The following is a 25,436-nucleotide window of genomic DNA, read 5'->3' on the forward strand; positions in this document are numbered from 1 at the left end:
ATAAAGCCAATACTCATTTAATATTTGAAGGCCCGAACTTGTCATAGCACTGTGCAACAAACGACAACAAAATTAAAAAAAAAAAACGAAAAACTATTTGTCTGACAATAGTGAAATGAAGAAGCATTAGTGAAAATTTGTCTCTTCATGAATGAAAAGTTAGGTTCACTCAGAACCTATTATTCATATGTTGCTTAATATTAAGAAAACCAGTAGCTACTCGCAAGTATCAGTTAAATCCAATTCATCACGCAATCATAACTTGCAACAGAATACCTGTCTGAAGTTGGCTTGTAAAATGCGAGGTAGGAAAAAACCTAAATCCATATAATAAAATCTAGAAGTCGACGACTTACTCTAAATAAATTTAATGGCATTGCACGGACTTACCCACAAAACTGGTGCCTAGAGCCGTTTGGGGGTATGAATTTATCTATCCAATGTGAATACTCAAGCTAAATCTAGTGATAATGCCCACACCCACACAAAGTCTGGCGTGCTTATACGATTTACATGAATTATGAGATCGTCTCTGATAAGCGATGCTCATCTCAACAGCATTGAAGACGCTCTGTCCGTGTCGGTTTTAAGTTCAGTTACTTGTTGCGGGCTGTACGTTTCGCATGTGTCATCGGAGTAAGGTCCATCCTAAAAGAGAAAACTTAATTAATTGCGATTGCTATCCTTCCGATTAAGGATTAATTGTGAGTTTTTTTTTTAACAAAAAAGAACAAATAATATTACATTATCCGTCGTGTGTCGTGTTGTTTGCTCGCAATTTGTTGAAACAAAAAAAAAATCTTTTATCGCCGTAAATGTGTGATGAAATATTAATTAGCCTTTGTGAACCATAAACTATACAAAGCTATTTATTAAATACAGTAAATTAAAAGTGTGAATGCGTTTAAAGATAACAGCTTTGAATCTAAGTTTTGTAAGAATTGTGTCTTTGTTTGAATGTGCTTAAAAGAAATAGCTTAATTTTAACCAACTTAGTTTACTTTAATAATAAAGCTTTGTTTTGAAAACCATGACACATTCAGCATATTAAATTCAACAAAGAAAGTATTATCTTGAAGCAGATGAGGAAAGTTGCAAGTGGTTGTCATTAGGATACACAGCGAACTAGTGACAAGAACTTAATGAAAAATCGAAGAAACTTGCAACATTTGTAGTTTCGTCTATGCTTGATTGTGAGTGTGTGCGTGTTTTTGCGGCTAAACTAATACAAAAGTAATCAAAGCTGTATGCTGAAAGTGCACGACGACAACACGACAGGAAGTCAATAAAAATAAACACATTAAAGCAACTTGCGGTCTACAGAATTATGTCGACGACAATTAAGGAAGCGGGAACGACGACAATGGATCCATTGCCGTCGACGTATTCAACGTCAACGGTGGCCAAGGCGATTACTCAGACAGTCCAGTTCATAATTAGCAGCACAACATCAACACCAAAGCCACCAAGTAGTTCCCACAGCATCGCCAGTACTGCCTCACTAACCACGATGCCAACGACAGCAGCAGCAACAACAGCAGCAACTACTGCAGAGCTAGCATCAGCAGCAACCACAGCAGCTACAACAACAGCAACAGCAGCAATAGGCACTGAGAAGCTCAGCGTGAGCGATTTAAGCACAGCTCTGCAACATTTTGGAATTGTTGATTATATTGTTTTCATTGCCATGTTGGTGGTCTGTGCCGTAATTGGCTTCTATTTCGGATTCATCGAAAAGAAACAGAAAAAGGAAAAGGGCCAAGTGCCCACCGATGAGAAGGATGGCGATGGCGCTGGCGCTGCTGGCAACGAGGAGCGTCGCGGTTCGGAAGCATTGGATTACTTGGTTGGTGGACGGAAAATGAAAGTGTTTCCGGTCGCGCTGTCACTGGTGGCTAGGTGAGTTACAACCGCAGACACAGTTACAGCTGCTCTATGTAAATGTGCTGGGTGGTTTGCCACTCTGGGCACAACAGGATATACGAGACACATTTAATTGGTCGAATGAGGCGCAAGATGGGTACGAGTGATATGCGGCCTGTTCGGGCAGTTTTGTAATTATATTTACAAATTGAATTCTGCACGAACTTGGCCCATTTATTTTCAGCCAATTTGAGTTGCATTAAATTAGTTTTTATAGCATAGAACTTAAAGAACATTGTTAATGAAATCGCAAGTGGCTACTACTTTTTTATATTTAAAGATAAATACATTTGAAATTTTCGATTTATATGCTTTGGTCCTTTGTACGTCTGACTGCTTAGTCAATATTTTTGGGGCCGTTTTTCTGCAAATCAATCAAAAATATGCGCCTAATTTCACATCATTTGCTTCAAGGGGCTCGCGTTTAACCGTGCGTATGCGTGATCCAGCGAAATCGTAGACAAAATGCCAACCCAGCGCTCCGCTGCGTTGTCTGGACCGTGCACCGTTGTTTTGTGAGGCCAAACAATAGAATTGTATTTAAACTTGCCGAGGAATACAGAAAGCAGTCGTTCGAAGTAGATAGTACGATAAAATATTCAGTGTCAGGGTCAAGTTTATTATGGCTGATGATTATGCAGATAATGCTCTTTGATATGACTCGAAAACTTGCGGAACTTTTGCCGGTAAATACAAGAGAATCTGACGCATAAATACAATTTAGCAGCTCGTTTCGTTGCAAAGCCGGACCCTCAAACTAAGCCTGATTGAAGTTATTTAAACTTACGGCAGCCGCAAACTCAAATAATTTGCCAAATTACTTTTTTGTTTTGGCTCGACCTTGGTCCTGGGGCCATTCCATTTGACACGTTTGGTCAAGCACCTTTTGCCGCTGTGTTCTGCTTTGTCCCGGGCGTATTGTCACCGCATTAATGACTGGCAATAGGAATGCTTGTGATTCTCCTGTCCTGCTTTTGGTCATTTGCCTTGCCTGACAATTGTTTTGTGCGTCTTTTATTGTTATGGCATTCTGTTTGTAGTCGTTTTGCTTTCTGCAACAAATTCTGGCGACGTGCTCTGAATTACAATTACATGCCAGCATTTTTTTCCCAGATTCTTTTGAGATGTTCCATTATGTTTTTCGTTCTTTCTCTCTCTCTCTCTCGATTTATTAAATAGGTCCCGTGCTTGCATCTGCATACTTCAACGCCACTCGTTATCAACTTTTAATGGTGTTTTGGTCTGCGAGCAAAAAAAAAAAATAAACTTTTATTTCACTTTAGTTTCGGTTGGAGGCAATGCATTTGTTTAGAGGCTAAATTGAAATGATTGTTGTGACATTTACCATCAGACTTGAATTATGATTACGCTCTTAAATGTGGAAACTGCTTTCAAAACTTTATTAAATTTTATTGCTCAATCACTTAAATGTTTTTATGACAAATCTCTGTTTTCAGTTTTGTTTCGGGCATTTCTTTGCTGGGCACATCAACGGAGATCTACGTCTACGGTACCCAATATGCATTCATACTCATCACGCTGGCCATATCAGGATTGATATCGTGGTACATCTTTTTGCCCGTTTTCTGCAATCTGCAGTTGACATCCAGCTATGAGGTAAGCTGAACGTTGTCTGATTTCAGTATTTCTGTCTTTGTGTGTGTGTGTGTATATGAGTGCGCACTTTATTTCCCTTTAGATTGAAAAATATTTTATAGCATGAATTGCACAATAACAATTGTTACACATTTAACTTCTTTAGGCCTGGCTGTTGTCTGTAAATTGTATTGTAAATTGTGATTTATTCGTGCATGCTAATGTGTAAGTCGAAAGTCGAAAGACTGCGTTATCTCATACTGCAATGGCATATTTATGATGTCGTTATTTAAATCGCAGCGAGAATCACGCTCGGTCGTAATATCTGGACAGAGCTCTACTTGCAGTTATGTATGTAAAATAAAAATAGACGCATCGAATCGGTTTTTGGAAAACAAAAGCATAGACCAGACACTAGACAAATATGTGTACAAGTTATTTGCCTGTCATGTAGCAGAATTACTCGCACCAGGAAAACCAAAAACCAAAACCAAATGTGAAAAGCGAAAGCATTGTTTTCCCCACTCGAGTTGTTGTTTTATGTGAAATATTTGCGTGCGTTTTGCCCGAAATTCCAAATAAGAGCTTCGTCTACTACATAGAGATAGAGACAGAGCACCAGCCAATTGTTTTGGCTGTGCAGACGGAAATTTGTTCGTTGCTCATAAGCTAGCTACCATGTTTGGCTTACATGGCGTATGGGTAATATTCGATTATGTATGCGCCACGTTGTCAGGCTATATATGTTTGCGTGCGTTCGTTCGTTCGTGTCTATTGTTTATGTGAATATCAAATGAAAAGCGACAACAACAGAGAACAAAACACAACAAAACCAAAAAAAAAATATTTCCAGTACTTTGAGCTGCGCTTTAACAAAACCGTCCGTGTTGTGGCCTCAGCACTTTTTACCATAACCACAGTAAGTTTTAATTGATTCAACCAAGTATTATTTTAAATTGTTCGAATATTAACCAATTACAAATTTACTCTAATAGTTGATCTGGCTGCCCATAGTGATTTATGTGCCAGCATTGGCCTTCAACCAAGGTAAGTACTCAACATTTTTCTGATCTCGAAGCTGAGTTCGTTAATTTACAGTGACTGGCATAAATGTACATATTATCACGCCTGTGGTTTGCATTGTCTGCATATTTTACACCACGGTTGGCGGTTTGAAGGCTGTCGTCTGGACGGATGTCATTCAAACCATAATTATGGTGGGCGCCATATTCTTTGTCGTCATTAAGGGGACCATGAATGTGGGCGGCCTGGGTGTGGTCATACAACGCAATCTCGACAGTGGACGTCTCGAATGGCCCGAGTAGGTGTCGCTCAACACACAATGCTGAAATTGAAGGTCATAAATATGTGTACTTTCAAATAGATTCACACTCGATCCGAGGGTACGCATGTCCGCGTTTGCTGTATTTGTCGGCTATACGGTGCATTCCACATATAATTTGGGCTGCAATCAAATTATCACACAACGCTATATGTCACTGCCTGGGCTTAAGGAAATGAAGCAAGCCTCGCTGTTATTTATCTTAGGTCTAATTGCATTAACAGCCATTTGTATGTATAATGGTGTTCTGCTCTTTGCCACCTACTATGACTGTGATCCGTTGACAACAAAGGCATGTGACGCGTATCGCTTTTGCCCACACGGAACTTATGACTAATATGCGTGTGTCTTGCAGTTGGCTAAGGCCAAGGATCAGTTGGTGCCATTGCTTGTGATGGATACGCTGAGTTCTATTCCAGGGCTATCGGGCATGTTTGTGGCCGGTGTGTTTAGTGCAGCACTTAGTTCATTGTCCACTGGGCTCAACTCACTGGCTGCCGTCTTTCTGGAGGATTACATTAAACCGTTGTACAGGAAACCAATGAGTGAACGTCTAACTGCGATAACTATGCGCCTCTGTACGGTCATTATTGGAACAGCAAGTGTTGCCTTGGTCTTCGTGGTCGAACGTATGGGCACACATGTCATGCAGTTGTCCATGACTCTGAGCTCCTTGGCCCAAGGGCCGTTGATGGCTTTGTTTGTTGTGGGCCTGTTGTGCCCCCGTCTTAATACAAAAGTTTGTATTTCAGTTTTGCAAATGGTTTTTCCATGCAAATTGTGACTAATCTATGGCTTTGCTGCTTTTAGAGTGCGCTTTTCGGTGCCCTTTGTTCCTTCATCTTTATGACGTGGCTCTGTCTAAATGCCCAAATGGCAATGAATAGCGGCGAGTTGCACTATGAAAGCAAACCAACGACCGTCGAGGGCTGTCAGTATCAGTTCGAACAGCCTTTGGTCACGCCTGCAAATGTCACAGCCGCAGAGCCAGAGTAAGGAATACAAATTGGCCTACTAAATATCTAAGTAGCTAATAATTAGGTTTCTTTTCTCTCAGTTCTATGGGTTTCATTAAGCAAATCTATTATGTGTCATTCATGTGTTACACACTCTTTTCCACCTTTGTGGGCATCATCTGTGCGTATCTTTCGGGTTTCGTATTTGGGTTCCGTGAACTTGAGGACATCGATGTGGAGCTATTGGCGCCTTGTGTACGAGGCTTCTATAAAATTAATTATGCCAGCGTACAACTCGATGACACTGTTCTAAAGCCAGGCAACGAGAAATCTTAAATTGTACCCTGAAATAAACAAATTGATTACGTATACGCCGTGTTTAACTGCATTTTGTAACTAACAGCCTGACTAATGGAGCTCTATTTTTTTTTATTTTATTTTTATTTAGGCCTGTCACTAACAAGCAACAATATACCTTGTGAATATTGCCTTATTTCAGAATGTACACTTCATTTAAGGATGCACCAGCGACATTAAGTTTGCATTTTACACAATTCATTCATAAATTTGAAACTGTTTTCTTTAAGCTAACGATTTTTATTGTATTTAGTACTTTGAACGGCGCTATGATTCCAGCATACGCAACTTTGGATCCGTTTTGTTTATTATCAGCATGGTAAGCATAAACACTCAGAAATCTTTTAAAATCTGCAACTGAATGTCTTGTATGTCCTTAGCTGCTCTGGCTGCCAGTGGCCATGTATGTGCCGGCACTCACCTACAATCAAGGTAAGCTTTGACATTCGAATTTCCATAGACACATTGTGCACTACATTGTGCTTTGCAGTGACTGGCACAAGCATCCATGTTATTACGCCCATTGTGTGTATTATCTGCACCTTCTACACGTGTGTGGTAAGATTTAATTAAATTGCTGAGTGAATGGACTATGAGTACAAAACACATTTGCTTGCCATTGCCAGGGCGGTCTGAAGGCGGTCATTTGGACAGATGTTGTACAGAGTTTTGTCATGTACGGTTCTATTTTGACAGTGTGTATTAAAGGCACCTACGACGTTGGTGGTCTCTCTGTGGTGTTGCAACGCAATCAAGAGAGTGGGCGTCTTAATGCACCTGAGTAAGCCGTCAACGCTCTTGCTTTCTCTGTCTGACTGATTAATTGCACAACTTTATTGCTTCCACAGGTGGACTTGGGATCCAACGGTGCGTTTGTCTATGCTATCTGTCATTGTCGGTGGTACATTGCATAAGATTCAATCGTCAGATGTTAATCAAGTGTCCATTCAACGATTTCTATCACTGCCCAGCTATCGACATGCCAAGTGGACCATGTTTATATTCACAGTTCTGCTTATATTTCTCTTAAGCTGTTGCTGTTATATGGGTCTAGTATCTTATGCGGTATACCATGATTGTGATCCAATTAGCACCAAGGTAGGAACAGAAAATGTCAATCCAATAATGATATTAATGTTTATTTTCTAAGCTTGCCAAGGCCAGCGATCAATTGCCATCGCTGCTAATGATGCGCACATTAGGATCGATTCCTGGTCTGCCAGGACTTTTTGTCTCTGGCGTATTTAGTGCTGCACTGAGCTCACTTTCCACAGGACTCAACTCATTGGCGTGCGTCATCTCACAGGATATGATACGACCGTTGCTTAAGAAGCCGCTTACTGAGCGGCAAATAGCAATATTGCTTCGTGCCATTGTGGTTTTCTTTGGCTTTTCCTGCATGGGCTTAGTAAACATTGTAGAAAAGCTGGGCATGGTTCTGCAATTGGCCACCACGACTTCAGCTGTGTCGATGGGTCCTCTATTGGGAATATACGCCATAGGTGTTTGCCTACCTTGGATTAATGCAAAGGTATAATTCAATCTTTGAAATTTCTGCTGTACAAATTTAAATTTTTTACAGAGCGTTCTTACCGGCAGTTGTGTGTCATTTATTACACTGGCTTGGATTTGCTTGAAGTCACAGCTGGCACAAATGAGCGGCGAGATACGATATCCAAAGATGCCTGTCTCGGTTACTGGCTGCAATTATACTTTTGATTACGCCACTGCTTGGGAGACCATACACAACTACACGTATGTATAAGACGATATAAGGAATCCAACTAAAAATTGTTTTTTTCTCTTCATTTCACTACAGTCCTTCCCCGGAGCGTAATATATATCATTTATCGTTTTTCTGGTACACTGCACTGGGTGGTGTTCTATGCACTGTGGTTGCCTTGTTGGCCAGCTTAGTTTTTGGCTGGCAGGATGTCTCGCAGTTAGATCCTGCTTTAATTACACCCTGCATGCGACGCTTTTTGCCTAAGCAAAATTATCAGGCAATCGGCTTGCAAGAACTATTTAGCCTTAAGACTAAAACTGAGGCTAAAAAAGTGGCTGAGAGTTCGGAGTAGTTTTCTAATGAAATACTTAATAAGTTTAGAATACATACATATACAATAAAATGTTGATTGATTTTTGTTTGTAAAATGGGATTTACACTACATAATTTTTTTGCTGACTTTTCTGTTATTCTTTGTCTTACTTTAAGCAATTATAAATAATGCGTTTTGTGTTTCAGTACTTTGAGAGACGTTTCGATCGCCGAGTGCGCATCTTTGGATCATGTTTATTTGTAATAATGAATGTAAGTATAAATAAAATTTTTTTTATTATTTTGTTTGTAATTAATTGTATTTGACAGATTCTTTGGCAGCCTATTTGCATTTATGTGCCAGCATTGACTTTGAATCAAGGTGAGCTTTCAAATATTTTGTGCGACGTAGATAAAATAATTTGAACTTTTTTTTTAAGTTTCTGGCTTTAGCGTTCATACAATCGTTCCGCTAACCAGCTTGATATGCATCCTTTACACCAGTATTGTAAGCTGTATTATTCTTTATTTTTAGAATTGTATTATTAATATATTTGCTTAAATATTTTAAAAGGGTGGCATTAAGGGCGTTGTCTGGACAGATGTCATTCAAGGAGTTGTGATGGTGGGCGCCATGGCTTTTGTGATAGTCAAAGGTACCTATGACTTGGGTGGCTTATCAGTGGTCTTGGAACGTAATCGCCAATACGATCGCTTGGTGGGTCCTGAGTAAGTTCCAGTAGATTTTGATTATATGGTATATATACGGTATTGTTATGTATGAATGCTTCACAGCATGACGTTCGATCCTACTGTAAGAATGGGCGTTCTTGCCCTATTTATTGGTGGCGCCTTCTTTAAAACTCAGGCTAATTGCATTAACCAAGCAGCGGTGCAGCGTTTCATGACCTTGCCCAACATTAAGGCAGTGAAACAGACGTTGATAATAGCTCTCACAGGTTTTATAATTGTCATGGCTATGTGTATTTACATTGGCATGCTCGCCTTTGCTGAATATTATCACTGCGATCCCATCTCAACGGGCGTGAGTGGCAAAATTTATATTAAAATGTATACTTTTAACATACCATTTCTTTTTCTATGTTCCAGTTGGCACGCGCCAAGGACCAGGTTATACCATTGTATGTGATGCAAAGTGCTGGCGTCATACCTGGCGTTGTGGGTCTCTTTGTGGCTGGAGTCTTTAGTGCTGCACTCAGTTCTCTCTCCACAGCACTTAACTCACTTTCCGCCGTCGTACTCAAGGACTTTATTGAGCCATATCGCAGTCGTCCTCTAACCGAACGCCAGACTGCCTATGTGCTGAGAGCAGTAGTCATTGTCTTTGGCCTCATCTCGATGGCCAGTGTGCCAATAGTACAGAAATTGGGTATGGTAATGCAGCTCTCTTCCACAGTGGCTGCCATTACCTGTGGTCCACTGCTGGGTGCCTTCTCTATTGGCATGCTAATACCTACTGTCAAAACAGAGGTTTGTCGCAAGAGATGTCTTCTTGCTGTCTTTTCTTAAACCAAATTAATTTCATTTCAGAGTTTACTAACTGGCATTTCGTTGGCCGCAAGCTTCGTTTCCTATATTGTGGTACGTGCTCAGATTGCCTTGGCCACCGGCCAGTTGACCTTTCCCACCAAGCCGGTTTCTGTCGAGGATTGTGACTATAGTTTCGAGTTGGCGGCCAATTGGAATGCCACCAGCACAAGCAGCTCGTAAGTTGTTGCTCCAATACGAGGATGCTGTACATATTACAGGCAGTAATCTATTATTCTTTTCTATAGAGCGACGACACATTCGAAAAGCTTCAGCTTGCACGAAGTATCCTTCCTGTGGTATACTTGCATTGGTGCCATGGGAACGATACTCTGCTCGCTTTTGGCTACACTCTACTTTGGCAAACAGGATGTGCGTAAAGTGGATAAGGAGCTTGTTGCGCCCGTTTTGCACAAGTATTGGTATGGAAGTTATGAAAGTGTATCCAGCAAGGATGACAAAGAACTCTTCAACTTGCAAGAGTCGATAAACACGGCGGAATAAATTCTTTATTCATTTCTGGCAAATAAAATAACTTTATTCCAAAGTAATGGCTGTAGTTTTATTTTAACTTTTAGTTCTGCAACTAACACCAACATCGCATCCATTATTTTGGTAATTTGTAAACACTTTTGAATTTGCGACACCGATACTTATACACACTCACTCTTTCAGTACTTTGAGAGACGTTTCAGTCGGCGTATGCGTTTATTTGGTGCCTCCCTCTTCGTCCTCAAGGCGGTAAGTTAAACTACTTGTAATATAGCAATAGTAGACGCTAAATATGTTATTGTAATTGCAGATCATCTGGCTGCCGATTGCCGTTTATGTGCCAGCTCTGACCTTTAATCAGGTCAGCGGAATTGGTGTTCACACCATTACGCCGATTGTGATTATCATCTGTACTTTTTACACCACGGTCGGTGGTATCAAGGGAGTAGTCTGGACGGATGTTGTGCAAAGTGCTATTATGTATGGCTCTCTGATAGTTATTATGGTCAAGGGAACAATGGATCTGGGTGGCATTGATGTTGTTTGGCAGCGGAATTCGGATGGCGGTCGTCTCAATACACCTGAGTTAGTAAACTAAAGATCATAATTTATTAATTGAATAATACCTAAAGTACTTTTTTAATTCTTTACTCAGATGGACTCTGGATCCCACAGTGCGCCTGAGTGTCTTTTCAGTGTTTGTGGGCGGCACATTCTTTAAGCTGCAGAATACTTCCATTAATCAGGCAACCATTCAGCGTTTCATGTCCTTGCCATCGCTGAAGGAAATCAAACATACGCTTTTCATTTTTAGCATTGGTCTGACCCTTCTTTATATGGGGTGTGTTTATGTGGGTCTTGTATGCTATGCCACCTACTACGACTGTGATCCAATGAGCACTGGCGTGAGTATGAATATAGTAGAATATTTTTTGGATTTAATTGTAGTGAATTTCCCTTATTTAGTTGGCCGGACGTCGTGATCAGTTGGTTCCCTTATTGGTAATGCGAGTGTTGGGAGTTGTGCCCGGCCTGCCAGGTCTCTTTGTATCCGCTGTCTTCAGTGCTGCACTTAGCTCACTTTCGACATTACTCAATTCTTTGGCTGCCGTTATTATGGAGGACTTTGTGAAGCCACGCATGAAGAATAAGCCTATGACGGAGCGCACAGTCGCCTTGACGATGCGTCTTGTTGTGGTCGTATTTGGTATTAGTTCCATATTTATGGTGTATGTGGTCGAGCATTTGGGCATGGTGCTGCAGCTGTCAGCAACGCTTCAATCGAGCTTGTATGGACCCATGTTGGGCATCTTTACCGTGGGCATGCTGATGCCTTGGGTGGGCGAAAAGGTAACGAAAAAATATTTGTCTATTGCTATGATCTTGAGTGGTAAGACTTATTGTATTTTCAGAGTATGTTTTTCAGCAGCATAATATCGTTTAGCATCATGGCTTGGATTGCAGTCAATGCACAGATTGCCAATGTTACTGGCACTTTCCGTCACACGAAGCTGCCAGTTTCTGTTGAGCATTGCGACTATGAATTCGATGTGAATCGTTACCTCAATTCTACTGCTGAATAGTGAGTAATTGATTTGTTATAACAAATTTTGGATATTGATTTTGTATTTTTTAATTTATAGTGAGCCTCACAGCGGCACTTCGATTTACCACATGTCATTCCTGTTGTATACGATGACTGGCGCCGCTTTGAATATTATATTGTCAAACCTGGCCACATTTGTCTTTGGTCGTCAGGATGTGAATTCGGTTGATATTGAGCTTCTGGCACCATTTCTTCAACGTCGCTTCCGAAAGAACAAGGAATACGATGCAGTACCTATGAAACAGCGACCATTTGTAGAAGTTGAACAGTCACACTAAGGTCGAAAAAATATTACAAGGCATTTAAGCCTTTCAAACTTTAAACCTTTCATTCTTCACAAATTGATTCTATTGTTCTTTAATGCATTTATTAGTATAATGAATGGAGAATTTAAAAATACTTTATCTAGGCACAATAATATGGAAATAATTTATTTAAATATTTCTGTGTAATTTTGTCTAACATGTTTTACACTGGCCAGTTTTAAAGGTTGAGGGGAAAATGTAAACAGAGGCTTTTGTACTCTTTAATTAAATATAATAATAAATTTGTACAACATTCAATTTATAAAATCATAATAATTTTGTCATACTTAAAACACTTTGTCGACATAGTGTTGTGATTGTCAATTGTAATCCAAAGGGTATATATGAACATACATTTCAAAGGACGAAAATTGACTATCATAACTCAATGAGGACAATGTTTAAATCTGAATTTATCAAGAGGATCAGGAGTGCGTTCGCTCATCTTCCCTACTGGGCAATGTTTTGCCAAGCGTTCGCAATTTGCGACCCAGCGAAGAATTATTACTCAGCACATAGTTAATGCCTTGCGTCGGGGCGGGTGAATGATAATGACAACGGCATTTCTTTAAAGTGGAGCTGGCGGGAGGTGCGTTTGTGTTGGCCACACGCCGAGTGCCAAATTGACTCCAATTACTTGACGTGGACGAATGTTTAGTGTGCTTCATCTTATTGCTGTTGGTGTTGGAGGAAGCGGAAGTTGCTGTTGAAGCTTGATGCAAATTTGGCATGCTGGCTGTTCCCTTGCGCGTTCGTCGTAAAACAGGGCGATCTTGTTTCGGATATACCCTATGACAGTTTGTACAGGGCACTTGAATATAGTCAAATGGATTCCGATCTTGCTGTTGCCAAAGCTGATGCTGTTGTCTTGGCATTTGTTGTTGTTGATGATCTTGCTGCATCGATTTTACACTGGAAACATGACAGTGACAGTAAGCATTTGCCGTATGTTGTGAGCGGTCTGAGCTAATACTTCTCGTCTGCGCATCTTGCTCATCTTTCTTTTGCTGCTTCAACAGGCGCTGCTGATTCATGGCCCTATAGTGAATTGTCTGGCTGTCAATAAGCATTTGTGCAATGAATTTGAATTGATTGAGACTCGTATCACTTAATTCGGAAATCTCTAAGGAAGTCGTAAGAATACATTACACTCTCAAATGAGGTAAATATGTTAAGATCGTTTTCTTTTCTTACTTGTAGATAGATCGGTATTGAGTTGTTTAAGCAGATTTTCTTGCTCTGACATCTCGGACTTTAGCTGATTGACCTTGGACAGCAACTCCTCAAAGTGTTTATCGACTGTTTGTTCAACAGCTACATTCACGGCCTCCAGCACATTCTCGTAGACTATGTTAAAGAAATCTGCGCAGGAGTCTTGAATGTCACGAGCAGGATCTGAAGCACAAGGAGGCGATTCCACTTCATCTTCTTCTTGCTGCTGTTTTAGATACCTTTCTCGCTCGTTTAGCGTAGAGCCTCCATTTGAACGATGTGCAAATTGTCGCTGCTTGTCCATTGGGGGCAGACGGAACTCCACATGAGGTTTAGGGCCAGCGCGTTCGTTCTGCTCCCGAAGAGCCTGCAACCTTAAGAGATCTTCGTAGCACAACTTTGAACATACCTGTGGCTGCGCTCGAGATCGTGCTCCGACATTGGAATCGTTCATTGGCCGGATCGATTGACGTGCACCTGGACTATAGTTTTTCTTAGGCACATACAGTACTTCATATCCGAAATCATCGGATTGCTTTTTAAAACAATAGTTGGGAAACATTGTTTTTGATGCCTTCTTTTTTGAGCTTGAACTACACATTAATTTAAAGAAATAGGTTCAAAAAATATGTAGTTATACTTTTATGTTAATTTAGGGTTCTGTGTGAATGTGTGTTTGAGGGCGTGTGGTTGCAATTTCACAAAGATAACAAAAATTTCGAATTGATTCATTTGCCTATATATTTATACATAATTGCCTATGAAGGAAAAAGCCAGTCAAGTTTTGATATGATTCGAATAATAATAATCGAAATATAAGAAAGGAAGTTTATGTTTTTTTATACGCATCTTCTCTCGAAAATGATATCTTAACATCTTTCAAGCAAATCGACTCGTGTCTTATGTTTATATTAAAGTCATAAAGTTGACGTTCGTTTTCCCTTTTTTCTTCATAATTTTCGAATCGTGACAGTTGTCTGTCAACTTGTCTCGGTAATGGCATTTCAATTAGAACTTTGGAAGCAAATTACGAAAGTCTAATTGCAAAAATTATACAGCCAACGGAATGGTCTGTCTGCAGCAGCTTTAACTTGAAATAGAAATAAATGAACTTTGTACTTACCACACACAATAGAGAATGAGTACTGATTGATACATTCGTCTTTGTTGAATGTCCATTAGCTTTTCTGCTCATTAAAGCAATTGAGTACAGGAGAAACAGCAGTGACTTTGATTTAAGTGTCAAATCAGTCTTGAGGTTATTTTGTACGAAGTGTCCCAACAGTTATGTAATATTTGCTAATGATATTCCATAAGGAAAATAACCTAAGGCTGTTTGCAAAAGCCTGGAAGACAATATCGAGTATGTTCTCACATTCTCAGCAGAGAAAGTCGTTCAATTTGCTGTGTTGACTTTTGGTATTTGCCCGTTGACGTCAAGAGCCGCAGTCACCCCGCCACAACAATTATAAATGAAGTGAGAATGAAAATGAGCTGAGGACTGCCTTGTCCTCAAATGCTGTGGCATATGTCCTCTTACCTCTTGATGTGCCTGGCACTCTTCACTCTTCATTCACTTCACTCTCTGCTTGCCCTTGAGCCCATTGTGCGCTGAGGCGTTGAGACCAAAGAATGAAATTTGTGGCGCGTGCCAGAATGAATTAAAATACTTAAAGGACCGCAGATTTTTGACAATATTGACCTTTATTCTTTGTATTCTCCCCGCTTTATGCACATAATTATGAAATAAATATTAGCTTAAATCGAATTGACTAAAACGTTATGCTCTATTAACTCTTATGCTTTAGTTACAAGTTGGTGTATAATATATATGTATATATAGCTTTTGGTTTTTCATGCTTGGAGAACTTTTGTACGCTGCGCACTTCAGACGTACAATGACTATGAGATGTTTATGTACAAACGATGCTTATGCGTATATATGTATAGTAGTTGACAGAATAGAGATACGATTAGGATTAGGTATAGAGTAGAGTATAAATACTTAGTTGGCTTTACAATTAGTTGGGCTTAAAAGAAATGCAACTATTTTGAATTTCGTGTAAATAAATAACATCAGTCTGATAAATTGTAGGAGTGTTGTAAAATTTGATGACTGCTGATCTAACATCACTTGGCACAGGATTCCAAAATTGAATTCAAATTTAAAGTATTCCGTGTATAAATAATTTTAAAAGGATATAAAGATGTATAATAAACTATTTCGTAAGGAACTGACAGAATAACTTTTTAGTTGATTATGCCCCTCAAAGTTGTGATGCTAAAACAGCATTCGTTACAAAGACTCATTGAGTTATTAAAAATAATTCATACGTATCACTTATAGTCTAATGCATAAATACTTAAGATACTATAGATTGCAGAGGGGGATGCTTGCATTGAAATTCGTAGAATATCTACATATAGGTAAATAGTAATTTGCATGAAGTTTCCGCTATGCATACACAACTGTCGCTCTTATTGTCTAAGCCTCGTATGAACCTGCCTGGTATTATTTTTCTTTTTGCTTACAGAAACTCCGCATCACTGAACGATGTCGGACCGTGGACCGCAAACGTTGAACGCTTACGGGTCGTATGCGCCAGCTATCATACCTCCGACATGGCCGGAACTGTAATCACCTTATTGGGTCGCTCACAGATGACCACACGGGCGTTTGTCTTATTGGTGGAACGACGTGATACCGTTAGCGAAGTGGTCAGTGTGCGCATGGAATCACAGCTATTATGCAGGCGTCGGCCCACTGTATGACAGCGATTCTGCTGCGAGTTGTTGCGATAGGATTTACAGCAGCAGGTGAACCACTTAAAGGGCGGAAAACGACTGGGGATAAGGGAGTTAAGTTAAGTTAAGTGGAGTTAGGGAAAGTTAGAAAGGGTACTTCGAATCAATGACAACTCAATGCTTACCTGAGTGTGCGAAATACCTGTGAGGAGAACAGGCAATATATAAGTGGATTTGCGGCCGAGTTTAGTGGTGCAAGACTTTGGATGAATGTGGCAATGGCAATGTTAGTCTGCGAATGCGGTATTTGGCCAAAGACCTGCAGCAGATCGAAGATGATATAGGGTGACCAGCAGATGATAAACACAAACACAATCGTCAACGTCATCTTCACCGTTTTAACCTTGGCGCGTGGTATAATGCCCCTGGAGCTGGCACGTCGCGTTGCAGCCGCACCGAAACCTACGCGTTCTAGGCGATACACCAAATGAGAAGAGAAAACATGGGCAGCTGAGACAACCTACCTGTGGGCACAAATATGGAGCCTTTGGCCCATATAGTCTTCACAATAATTGCATAGCAGGCGGAGATTATTAGGGCTGGAATTGCAAACAATGTTGCCGATACCAGACTCATATAAACTTGCCAGGCCATGGGTGAGCCCAATTCAATCCAGCACTGTGGATGGCCCTGTATCAGCTTCTCCTCATAAAGCACCAATATGGGCAGCGAGAAGAGCGCCGAGAGCAGCCAGGCGCCAGCGACCAAATGACGAGCCCGTTTCCCTGTAAAAGGCAAGTGCAAACAAAGTGCCACAAACATTTTTCCTTGTTACGTTGTCGTCAAGTGCCAAACATTTTCCAATTAAAAAAGTTTTGTGACTGAGTGACTTACATGACTTTGAGAAGTTCATGGGATGCGTTATTGCATCGTATCTGTCAATGCTCATGGCCACCAGCACATAGGTGGAGGAGTATGTGACGCACACCTGCGAGAACCGAATGACCTTGCAGGCCAGATTACCAGCCCGCCACGATATTGTAATGCGCCATATAATGTCCGTCAGCACATTCAGCAATCCAACGAAAAGATCTAAAAAAAAAATAACGAGAATTGAACAAGCACACACATAGTATTACACCTTAGGGGATTCCTCACCTGCCAACGCCAGTTGTTTGATAAAGTAGTTCATTCGCGACTTGCGATTTTTATTGATGAACATCACAAAGAGCACCGCCGAATTGCCCAGAACAATGACGGTGAACAGTATCCAGAGTACCGCAAATTGTTCCGTCTGTAAAAGAAAGGAGAAAGTGAAAGTCAGAGTCAACTACAAGTACTTACGTGCGTGATTTTAAATACGCTTCACTAACCGCCCATAAAATTCATCGTCAACAAAGTGTTAAGAGCGGAAATCACGCATAAAACTCAATTTAATATCACAGCAATTTCAGGCGCACACCCCCACACATACACATACACATACTCAGCGTCACACACAAGCGCCTTTGTTTATGGCTCTTTAAATAGCCATAAAAATGATAGACACTAACTGAGGCGTGGGGAGCATTGGGGCTGCGAGGCCAATGTGGGCGTCTGGGACTCGACGACAGGATGTGCCAGCGGAAGTTTACTCTTCGAGCCAACAAGACACGTCAACAGCAACAACAACAGTAATACCAACAACAACAGCAACAAGTACATAAGCACATCCAAACATTGCCAGCAGTAATGATAGAAAGCAAACAACAAAAAAGTTGTTGTTGCCATCAATTGAAGCCGTCGCGTTCAGTTTGTGAAGGTAATTAGGTTTGCTATGTGCTTCTAGCAGGAAATTGCTGCCAAAATAAAGTGCCCGAAAGCCAAGAACTTGACTCTTCGTGTGGGCTTTTGTTATTACCAAAAGAAGTCGTTAATAATTTTCATAATCCTTACATTTGTTAGAACTTTACTTGTCCTCTAAGTTAGCCAAACTATGTACCTCAAAAGAACATTTCATATGCATGTGTGTGTATTAGATATTAGTTTAGCTTAGAGTTTGGCTCCAGGGTATCACTGTCTGAAGTCTAGCAAAAAGATAACCACACGCTCAAAATAAACTTGCCTTAAAAGAAACTTGACAGTCTTGATGCTTGCTTTTGCCTGCCGGCAGACTAAAGACGCCTGAGCTTATGCTACAACTTCTTTGGCCAACATTTTATTCAGACTTGTTTTCTTTTTTGTGGCCGTCACGTCAAATACGAGTAAATAAGTATATTTTTTTGCCAAACTGTTTTGGCTCAAAGAAGCTGCTGAGGTAGGCTGCGATTTGCTCTTTCTCTTAGTCGTTGATCATATTGTGCAAATTGCCGCATAAATCAGCGAAATCGCCAAATAAGCAGACGCGACCAGAGCAACCATCCAGACAAGTCAAGTTATTTTAACTCAATTTACTTAAATTTATAAATAACTTTGCCTCATATCTCATTCCCACATTTCAATATATTTAGGGAAAATTTAAAAATTGAATGCTTTAAATTTAAAATTACATTTAACGCATTTGATGTTTATGTGATGATAGCTTTTATTTAAAATGTTTAGAATGACGGAACCGTATTGAAGCCTTTGGCTTTGTGACCTGAAGTATTTGAGCCTGGATTGCAATTTTCTAGCATGACTTTGACAATTTCTGGCAAAGCCTCAACTCAAAGTAAACCCTCGGCACCGGCGGAAAAAGTTGTTGGAACTTTGGCCATTTGACGTTCATTCTGCTTTTATTTTTATTATATCCCATTTTTTTTGTTGTTTTGTTTTGGGTATGTTTTCAATTTTTTTTTCACACTCTTTGCGTGTTGTTTTAAGCAAGTGTTGGCAAAATATTTGTGCAGTGTTAAAAGCTTCGCATATTTGCGGCGCATTTATGTAAGTATAGTATATATACACATAAATACAAAAGATACGTTTGCGTTCCCGAATACACTTTAGCGAATATTAAAGCGAGATTTCATTTGGCCTAAGTTGAAAAGTTATGTATTTAAAGGCAACAAGAGCTGTTCTAGAGAAAGTTATTGCCTTGTAAATTCTTATTGTTATTACGCTTCAATTTGATTTTTGACTAATAATATATCATTTAATTTTCTTTATGAATTTCGTTGCAGAAATTGTTTTCCGAAACTCATTTGGGGATTCCTTTTGTTGAATAGTGATATTTTACTCACATTTTTTTCAGTTTATCATGTGCCATGCTGTGGGGGAGTTATAAAAATGTTATAAATGGCATGTTGTAAGCCTTTTTTAATGATCATCCATAGCTTGATTTTTTTGTGCCAGTATTGCGTGTGTTGTCCTTTTTTGTGTTTGCTTTTTTTTTGTAGCAAGTCATTATGCCTTTTTCAATTTTGCTTTGCACCTCGAGGAAATTGCCTTTTTTGTTAGGGAGCAATAAAAGTGCAAAATTTAATTTACAGCCAAAAGGAGTTAAGGGAGCAGCCGAAAGGCTAACGGCTTAACCGGTTGCAGATAAGACCGCTTGGGCAACCGTAAGTCCTTATTAAAAGGCAATTTCACAAGAGAGTCAGGAGGCAAGCGCGGCCAGTTGCAATGCCAAACAATAGCTGCCACCTGTTGCGCAATGCAAGAACAACGTTGTCTGGGCACCGCAACTATTATGTCTGATTATTAAGTGCCCCAGCCATAACAATGGCAGGCACTTGAGCTCGCGGCTGCTGTGGCATTGTGGCTCTTAAGTGCCACATAGCCTCGCAACAAAATGGTGGCGGTGTCTCTCGCTTATGTCCTTCGCGCAACTTAAAGTGTTCGCTCTCTATGCGGCTTATGCCGCATTTGTGTTATTGTGATTGTGGTTGCAAATTGTTGCTCTCTCTCTCTATCTTTAAAGTCGCCCTTAATCGCATTGGTTGACAAATTTGAGCAGCTGCAAATCGTAAAGTGCAGCAACAAGATAAATGTGTGGCCACAAAACACTGGCAATGGCAAATTAATTTCATTTCACTGCAAAAGCAATTACAACAATACGAACAACAAGCCAACCCATAGATGCTAACAGTAATAATAAGAGCGAAAAGAGAAAAGGCAAAACTCTGCAGTTGTAGTCGAAGCTGCAGCTGATGCTTATAAATCAGCAGCTGTTGCAAAGTCCGCAGAAGCAGCGTGAAAATGGAATATTTGCAGTTGACACACCAAGTACCATGAAGTGAGCAAAGATTGTGGCATGCTCTTCATGGATCTGGGAAAATGGCAAACTTCTTGCAACATATTTATTCAGTTAATGACTGCTTGGGAGAAATTCATTCATTGTAAAAGCTTAGTATTATGGGATAGAAGCAATTTTTAACTTTCAAATAATGTCGTAAATTCAAGTGAATTAGAAAAAAATCTCGAAATAAATTATTAATTAAATTCTCGTTGAGCGAGCATTGCAAACGTAGGAAGTTTCTTAATAAATTTCTTATGACCACTCAATTTGTTGTCTGAAATATTCACTCGATTAAACTATAATTTCGCAACTTTTCCAATTATATCTGATCGGAAAAGTGCTCACAAAAGCTGTAAGTATTGTGAGTAGTTTCGTTCCGAGTATTCAGGCGCGCATTTTCGCTTTTTTATTTCACTTTTTTATTAATACCGATTACATTGTGCTTGAGTGCCAAGTGGTGTAACACTGGGAAGTAACATAAAGTGAAATTAAATGGAATATTACGTATACGCAGCGTGGTAAGCTGGCGAGAATAGTCAGATAATAAGCTGAATGATGTTGTTGCCATAAAAGCGAAGTGGCAGCTTCTTGGCTTACACTACAGTTCAATGAACTCAACGCGTGTTGGGTGTTGAATTCTGTTTAATATTTAAGCAACGGCATATTGTCCACATACACACAAATACACACACACACGTGCTGGCCGTAAAGGAGATGAAACCGAAATGGGCAGCATATCTGTTAAGTAGGTATAAAAACATGCATTTGGGTCAAGCCGTGCGCATCAATCATGGCTTTTATAGCTGTTATTTGGACAACAATGGTCAGTCGTTGAGTTTTATGAACTACGCTTGAACCAAAGCCACAAAAGCCAGCACCGTGCCACATTTTGTAGAGCCACTGTGGAAGGAGCGTGGGAGTCACATGAGTGATGTTTGTCGCCCCCAAACAGCAGCCGAAAAAGTGCGCTTTAATTCACCTAATGGGCAACATTTTGTCATCAGCTGGCTTAAATCATTTCGCTTGGCTCACTGGCTGCGCATATTTGGCACTGATGTTGACACAAATTGAAATTAATAAAGCGACCCCACCACTCTACACTATTAGCCTGCAAGCTGTGTGTGTGTGCATTATGTTTGTTTACATGACAAACTGTTGACAGCTCAGACCAAGAAGCGGGAACGAGAATGAGAGTGAAAGCAATAGCGAAAAAGGGGGAAGAGCGATGCGATGTGGTTGTGAAAAATGACCAGAATTTCAGCTAACATAATTTTGGTTAGTTTGTTGGTCACAGCTGCCTGGCTCGGAGAGGTCGGCGAAAATGTGGTCAATGATAAGGGGAAGCATGCTAAATGTCGGTATAATGGCATATTAGCTCGTTTTGATGTTGGTCTGTAAATTATTGAGCCATAATATGCTACAGAATGCGGCTTATGGGTTAAATGTGTTGCACAACTGTCATAAATTATACACGGTAAAGAGCATAAGACTGTGTGCAACAGTTTTATAAAGCTATATTTGATTCTCTTAACTCGATACACTTTAAGAAGTGACTAAAGTCAGTTTAAGCAATTTATTTCATAGAAAGCACAAAGCAGCTTGCCAACTGACCCAAAAACACATCAATAAATTTAAAAACCTAAAAATTACAATTTCGCACAAGCGACTACGACTGGTGAATTCTCCTGCCCCTCAAGGAGACATTAATCAAATGAGCCGAGCATAAATCTAAGTGGCAGAAAAATTTCAGAAAAAAAAGAGAAAAACCGCAAAAGAAATAGATAGATAGCTGTAAAAGAAATGAAGGACATCAGACATCAGTGCTAAATGTTGTTGTTGCTATGCAAAAATAAGCATAAATAAATTAAGGAGCACATAAATATTTTCACAAATGGCCAAATGGCTATGCCTTAAATAACATGAAAAGGCCAAATTAAATTTTTGGCCCCAAAAATAGCAGGAAAATAAACATAACTTACGCGCACACAGAGAGGAATACACTCATGTATACGGGATTGACCAGACAATCGCAAAACAAAAGGAAGGCGCATTTTGTTGTCGAGTAAACAATAAATAGGGACACGCGCCTAGAGAACTATGCAAAAACAAATTACGCACAATGGAGACTGAAGTGTGGAGTATGGAGTGTGGTTTTTGGCTAAAGTTATGACCCCACAAGCACATGTGTGTGCTCTAGTAATTTGCATACATAACAACAACAATATATAGTATCCTATACTATATATAAGCATCGTCGTAGGCAAATCATGATAGCCATGTTTAGAACATCATGGGCTTAAGTCAAGTCAGGCATAAATTTGAATATTTTTCTTGCCATTTGACTTTGAGTTGGGTTTCGCCTGTGGATGCCCAGTGCTAATTAACACATAAGCAGCAGACACATGTCTGTCTCTGGCTCTCGCTCTCTCTCCCTCTGTATGTTTATCGCTGTCTCTATCTTTGTTATCCTCATTGTGCAACTAAGTGTTGTATTGTATATTTGCCAAATGAAGTGAGCATGACAACAGATTTACTTGTCGTTTCATATTGCCTTATATGTTGGGTCAGCAAATAAACTGTTGGGTTAGCTAAATTCAAATCTAAGAATAAGAAGCCAAGTATGATCAACTAGTAAATATCCTGCTCGCCAATTTCAATATATTCTTATTATTATTACTCCTGCGGTTCCATAATATATTATATTATAGCATCGTTATAATAAATTAATTAATTCATTGACACTAAGAAAATAAATAAATTTTTAAAAATTTTTTATAAATTGAGTACTCTTAAATGATTGATAAAATATATAAACTATATTACATTTGCTTAGAACGAAAGGTAAAAATAAGCTAGACTTATTTTAAAAGGCTTAACCATGATTAGTTTCTTATTTCATTAATTTGTCACACTTTAACTTTATATTCAGTAGCTCGCCGAGCTGCATTGTTTTTTAAGTACACAAACTTTTCTCTTTGATAACCTAAATATCATTAAATGCCAACACCAGTATCTTATCCGTCTAACAGGAAACTTCCTGTGCAAAACTCTTTTAGAACTTTTTGTAACTACCAAAAAGTTGCGCGTAAACACTTTTTAGTGCAAAGTATTTGGCTTAAAGCTGTCAAAGGCAACAATAAAATGTATCGACAAAGTATGCTTCGAGGAATGTCACTCGCACTTTGGCTCAGTAATCTAACAAATTTAATTAATGTCTGGTCCACAGCCGAACCTTGTGATTAACTAGAGGACAGTAAACGTGAATGCCACTAAATACTTATTTAAAGAAAAGGACACGAAGCGAATTCGAGGAATCTGCAGGTTCAACGCAATGCGAATAAAAATGGCAAAGCTATCGGCAGCAAAATAAACTTTTTCTTAATTTGAAATTCCAGAACTGGCAGTTGTCAAAGGACGAGCATGCAGACCAAAACAGACAGCAGAACAACAGCAAGGAAAGCACATAAAATGGACAAAGATTCACACACACACGCACGCTGGCAAGTAAAGCGGAAACTAGGAACGCTAACGGAAATGCAGCAGCTTTATAAGGAAACAGCTTGGACAAGTTGGCAAGGCAGAAAAACAGAAAGAGAGACAGATAGAATAGCACAGGCAAGGAGCAAGCTGGCCTGGCAGTCAAGTGGCCCTGGTTTCAACTAAAACTAGACGCCCGAGTTGTTATTTCTGATTTTGTTGGTTTTACAGTTAACGGACTCTCAGCTGTGGCATGCTTCGTAAAGCTGCAATGGGCGGCACTTGGCGGCTGACTTTGATTCTATTTAAAGCAAACAACACACACAAATGATGCCCCGTTCGTGCCTTGTCTTGCCGTAAGCTGCCTTCACTTCACTTCGTCTTGCCTTGCCGGGGCTTGCTTTGCGCTGGGCGGCTGTCAGAACAAGTAATTTGGTGTGTAAATGAAAAGTGTGTGTTGTTGCTTTCTCGTGTTATGCAAATTGCTGCGGTTTTGTTGCCATTGAGGGATTGGCTACGTGTTGGCCCTTGGCCCTAATAGTTTTCTCCCGAAAAACTTTACTTTCTACTTTCTCAAGTGGTAGCGGGTACTTAAAATATGTTCTAAAGTTGGAGCGCTGACTGTCTATGGGCTGCCTTCTAATGACTTAGTTAAAACTTTGCATTTCAGATTATAATTAAATTTGTATTGCAGCGAAAAATATGATGCTTAAGTTTTACAACTCCAAAGTCCTCCCTGTCTAAAGTTTGAACTAACTTCAGTTTGCAAAAGCAATTTTTACAAAGTAATCAAGAGACGAACGATCATTTGATATCCCAATTAAATAAACATTAAATCAATTTCGTATTAAAATTGCTTAATATTATATTAATCCAATCACTTTTCGATTATATTACGTATACGCTGCTAATTGAAAATAAACTCTATCGTTTAATTGCAATGCAAACGCTTGATTAAATAATGTTCCATTATGAAATGTTAAATGTGAATCAAATGTCTCTATCTGCACATTAATATGCTTGTGTGTGTGGGTATGCGGGGGTGTGGGAGGGCATTATAAAGTGCTTTGTGTCAAAGGCAAAAATGCATGGAGCGTACGTGCAATGGAAGCCAAATGCGAGCACGCACTTAATCATTTATGCACTCGCACATACACACACACATACACCCCCACACACACACATACATCCCCACACAATGCAACAGTATAGAGTGTATCTGTTTGTGTGAGTGTTTGTCACATTTGACATTGTGCACGTACAAAGCGCCGAGGCGTACGCGACTTTTACACGCGCTAGCAGCATTTCGCTTTTAAGTTTCTATTTCTTTTCTTTCTCTCAGCAACTGAACTTCGACTACTGTTACTGCAACTGCAACTGTAACTGCAATACCATTAAAGTAAATTATGTGGCAAATGACAAATGCAACGTTGAAAGCAAAAAGAGGAAACAGAGGAAAACGTAGAACCGCAAAACTTAGCAATGATGCATAAGTGTTCATGTATTTCGGCATTACTTAAACTCAACATGGAAGCGCAACGCAAAAGTTTCTTAAACATTTTCCCGACGCTCGTCATCTGTCAGCATCAGCATCAGTATCAGCGTCAGCGTCATAAAACCAAAAACCACCTTTGGGCCAATGGG

At 39.8% G+C, this 25,436-nt stretch overlaps 3 protein-coding genes and 1 long non-coding RNA gene across 12 annotated transcripts in view; 2 read left to right on the plus strand and 2 right to left on the minus strand.

Annotated features, from left to right (window-relative positions):
- Nucleotides 1-583: 583 nt before the first annotated feature.
- LOC132784543 (sodium-coupled monocarboxylate transporter 1) lies at nucleotides 584-12,274 on the plus strand. 6 transcript variants are annotated; one of them, XM_060790221.1, is made up of 11 exons: nucleotides 584-704; nucleotides 1,307-1,899; nucleotides 3,381-3,540; nucleotides 8,420-8,485; nucleotides 8,543-8,594; nucleotides 8,653-8,720; nucleotides 8,787-8,941; nucleotides 9,008-9,257; nucleotides 9,323-9,703; nucleotides 9,764-9,939; nucleotides 10,009-10,308. In XM_060790221.1, exons 2-11 carry the CDS (start codon nucleotides 1,328-1,330, stop codon nucleotides 10,262-10,264), a joined length of 2,136 nt encoding a protein of 711 aa, XP_060646204.1. In that variant the 5' UTR covers nucleotides 584-704; nucleotides 1,307-1,327; the 3' UTR covers nucleotides 10,265-10,308. The 6 variants fall into 6 exon arrangements, with proteins under 6 accessions (XP_060646204.1, XP_060646203.1, XP_060646201.1 ...); XM_060790220.1 differs by lacking the exons at nucleotides 8,420-8,485; nucleotides 8,543-8,594; nucleotides 8,653-8,720; ... (3 more) ...; nucleotides 9,764-9,939; nucleotides 10,009-10,308 and adding exons at nucleotides 6,428-6,493; nucleotides 6,555-6,606; nucleotides 6,665-6,732; ... (3 more) ...; nucleotides 7,757-7,929; nucleotides 7,994-8,347 and having other exon boundaries at nucleotides 1,324-1,899; XM_060790218.1 differs by having other exon boundaries at nucleotides 585-704; nucleotides 1,324-1,899; nucleotides 10,009-10,307.
- A 70-nt stretch (nucleotides 12,275-12,344) lies between these two features.
- Nucleotides 12,345-14,516, minus strand: LOC132784545 (uncharacterized). Of its 2 annotated transcripts, XM_060790229.1 has the most exons (4): nucleotides 14,499-14,516; nucleotides 13,358-13,968; nucleotides 13,137-13,286; nucleotides 13,004-13,075 (listed from the first exon to the last, which is right to left on the minus strand). In XM_060790229.1, exons 2-4 carry the CDS (start codon nucleotides 13,935-13,937, stop codon nucleotides 13,071-13,073), a joined length of 735 nt encoding a protein of 244 aa, XP_060646212.1. In that variant the 5' UTR covers nucleotides 13,938-13,968; nucleotides 14,499-14,516; the 3' UTR covers nucleotides 13,004-13,070. The 2 variants fall into 2 exon arrangements, with proteins under 2 accessions (XP_060646211.1, XP_060646212.1); XM_060790228.1 differs by lacking the exon at nucleotides 14,499-14,516 and having other exon boundaries at nucleotides 12,345-13,286; nucleotides 13,358-14,185.
- A 557-nt stretch (nucleotides 14,517-15,073) lies between these two features.
- LOC132784544 (cardioacceleratory peptide receptor) overlaps nucleotides 15,074-25,436 on the minus strand; it is a 67,634-nt gene continuing 57,271 nt past the window's right edge. For all 3 annotated transcript variants that reach the window (XM_060790227.1, XM_060790226.1, XM_060790225.1), the window contains exons 3-7: nucleotides 17,279-17,414; nucleotides 17,015-17,212; nucleotides 16,645-16,905; nucleotides 16,306-16,591; nucleotides 15,074-16,219 (exon numbers count right to left, since the gene is read on the minus strand). In XM_060790227.1, the coding sequence (XP_060646210.1) occupies nucleotides 15,985-16,219; nucleotides 16,306-16,591; nucleotides 16,645-16,905; nucleotides 17,015-17,212; nucleotides 17,279-17,414 (1,116 nt within the window). In that variant the 3' untranslated portion in view covers nucleotides 15,074-15,984. The remainder of the gene's footprint in view (nucleotides 16,220-16,305; nucleotides 16,592-16,644; nucleotides 16,906-17,014; nucleotides 17,213-17,278; nucleotides 17,415-25,436) is intronic.
- Nucleotides 23,453-25,400, plus strand: LOC132784547 (uncharacterized). The gene is made up of 3 exons (XR_009632259.1): nucleotides 23,453-23,636; nucleotides 23,711-24,148; nucleotides 25,135-25,400. It is a non-coding gene; the product is annotated as an uncharacterized LOC132784547 (long non-coding RNA).

This window comes from Drosophila nasuta, chromosome 2R (assembly GCF_023558535.2).
Source record: "Drosophila nasuta strain 15112-1781.00 chromosome 2R, ASM2355853v1, whole genome shotgun sequence".
Lineage (NCBI taxonomy): Eukaryota > Metazoa > Arthropoda > Insecta > Diptera > Drosophilidae > Drosophila > Drosophila nasuta.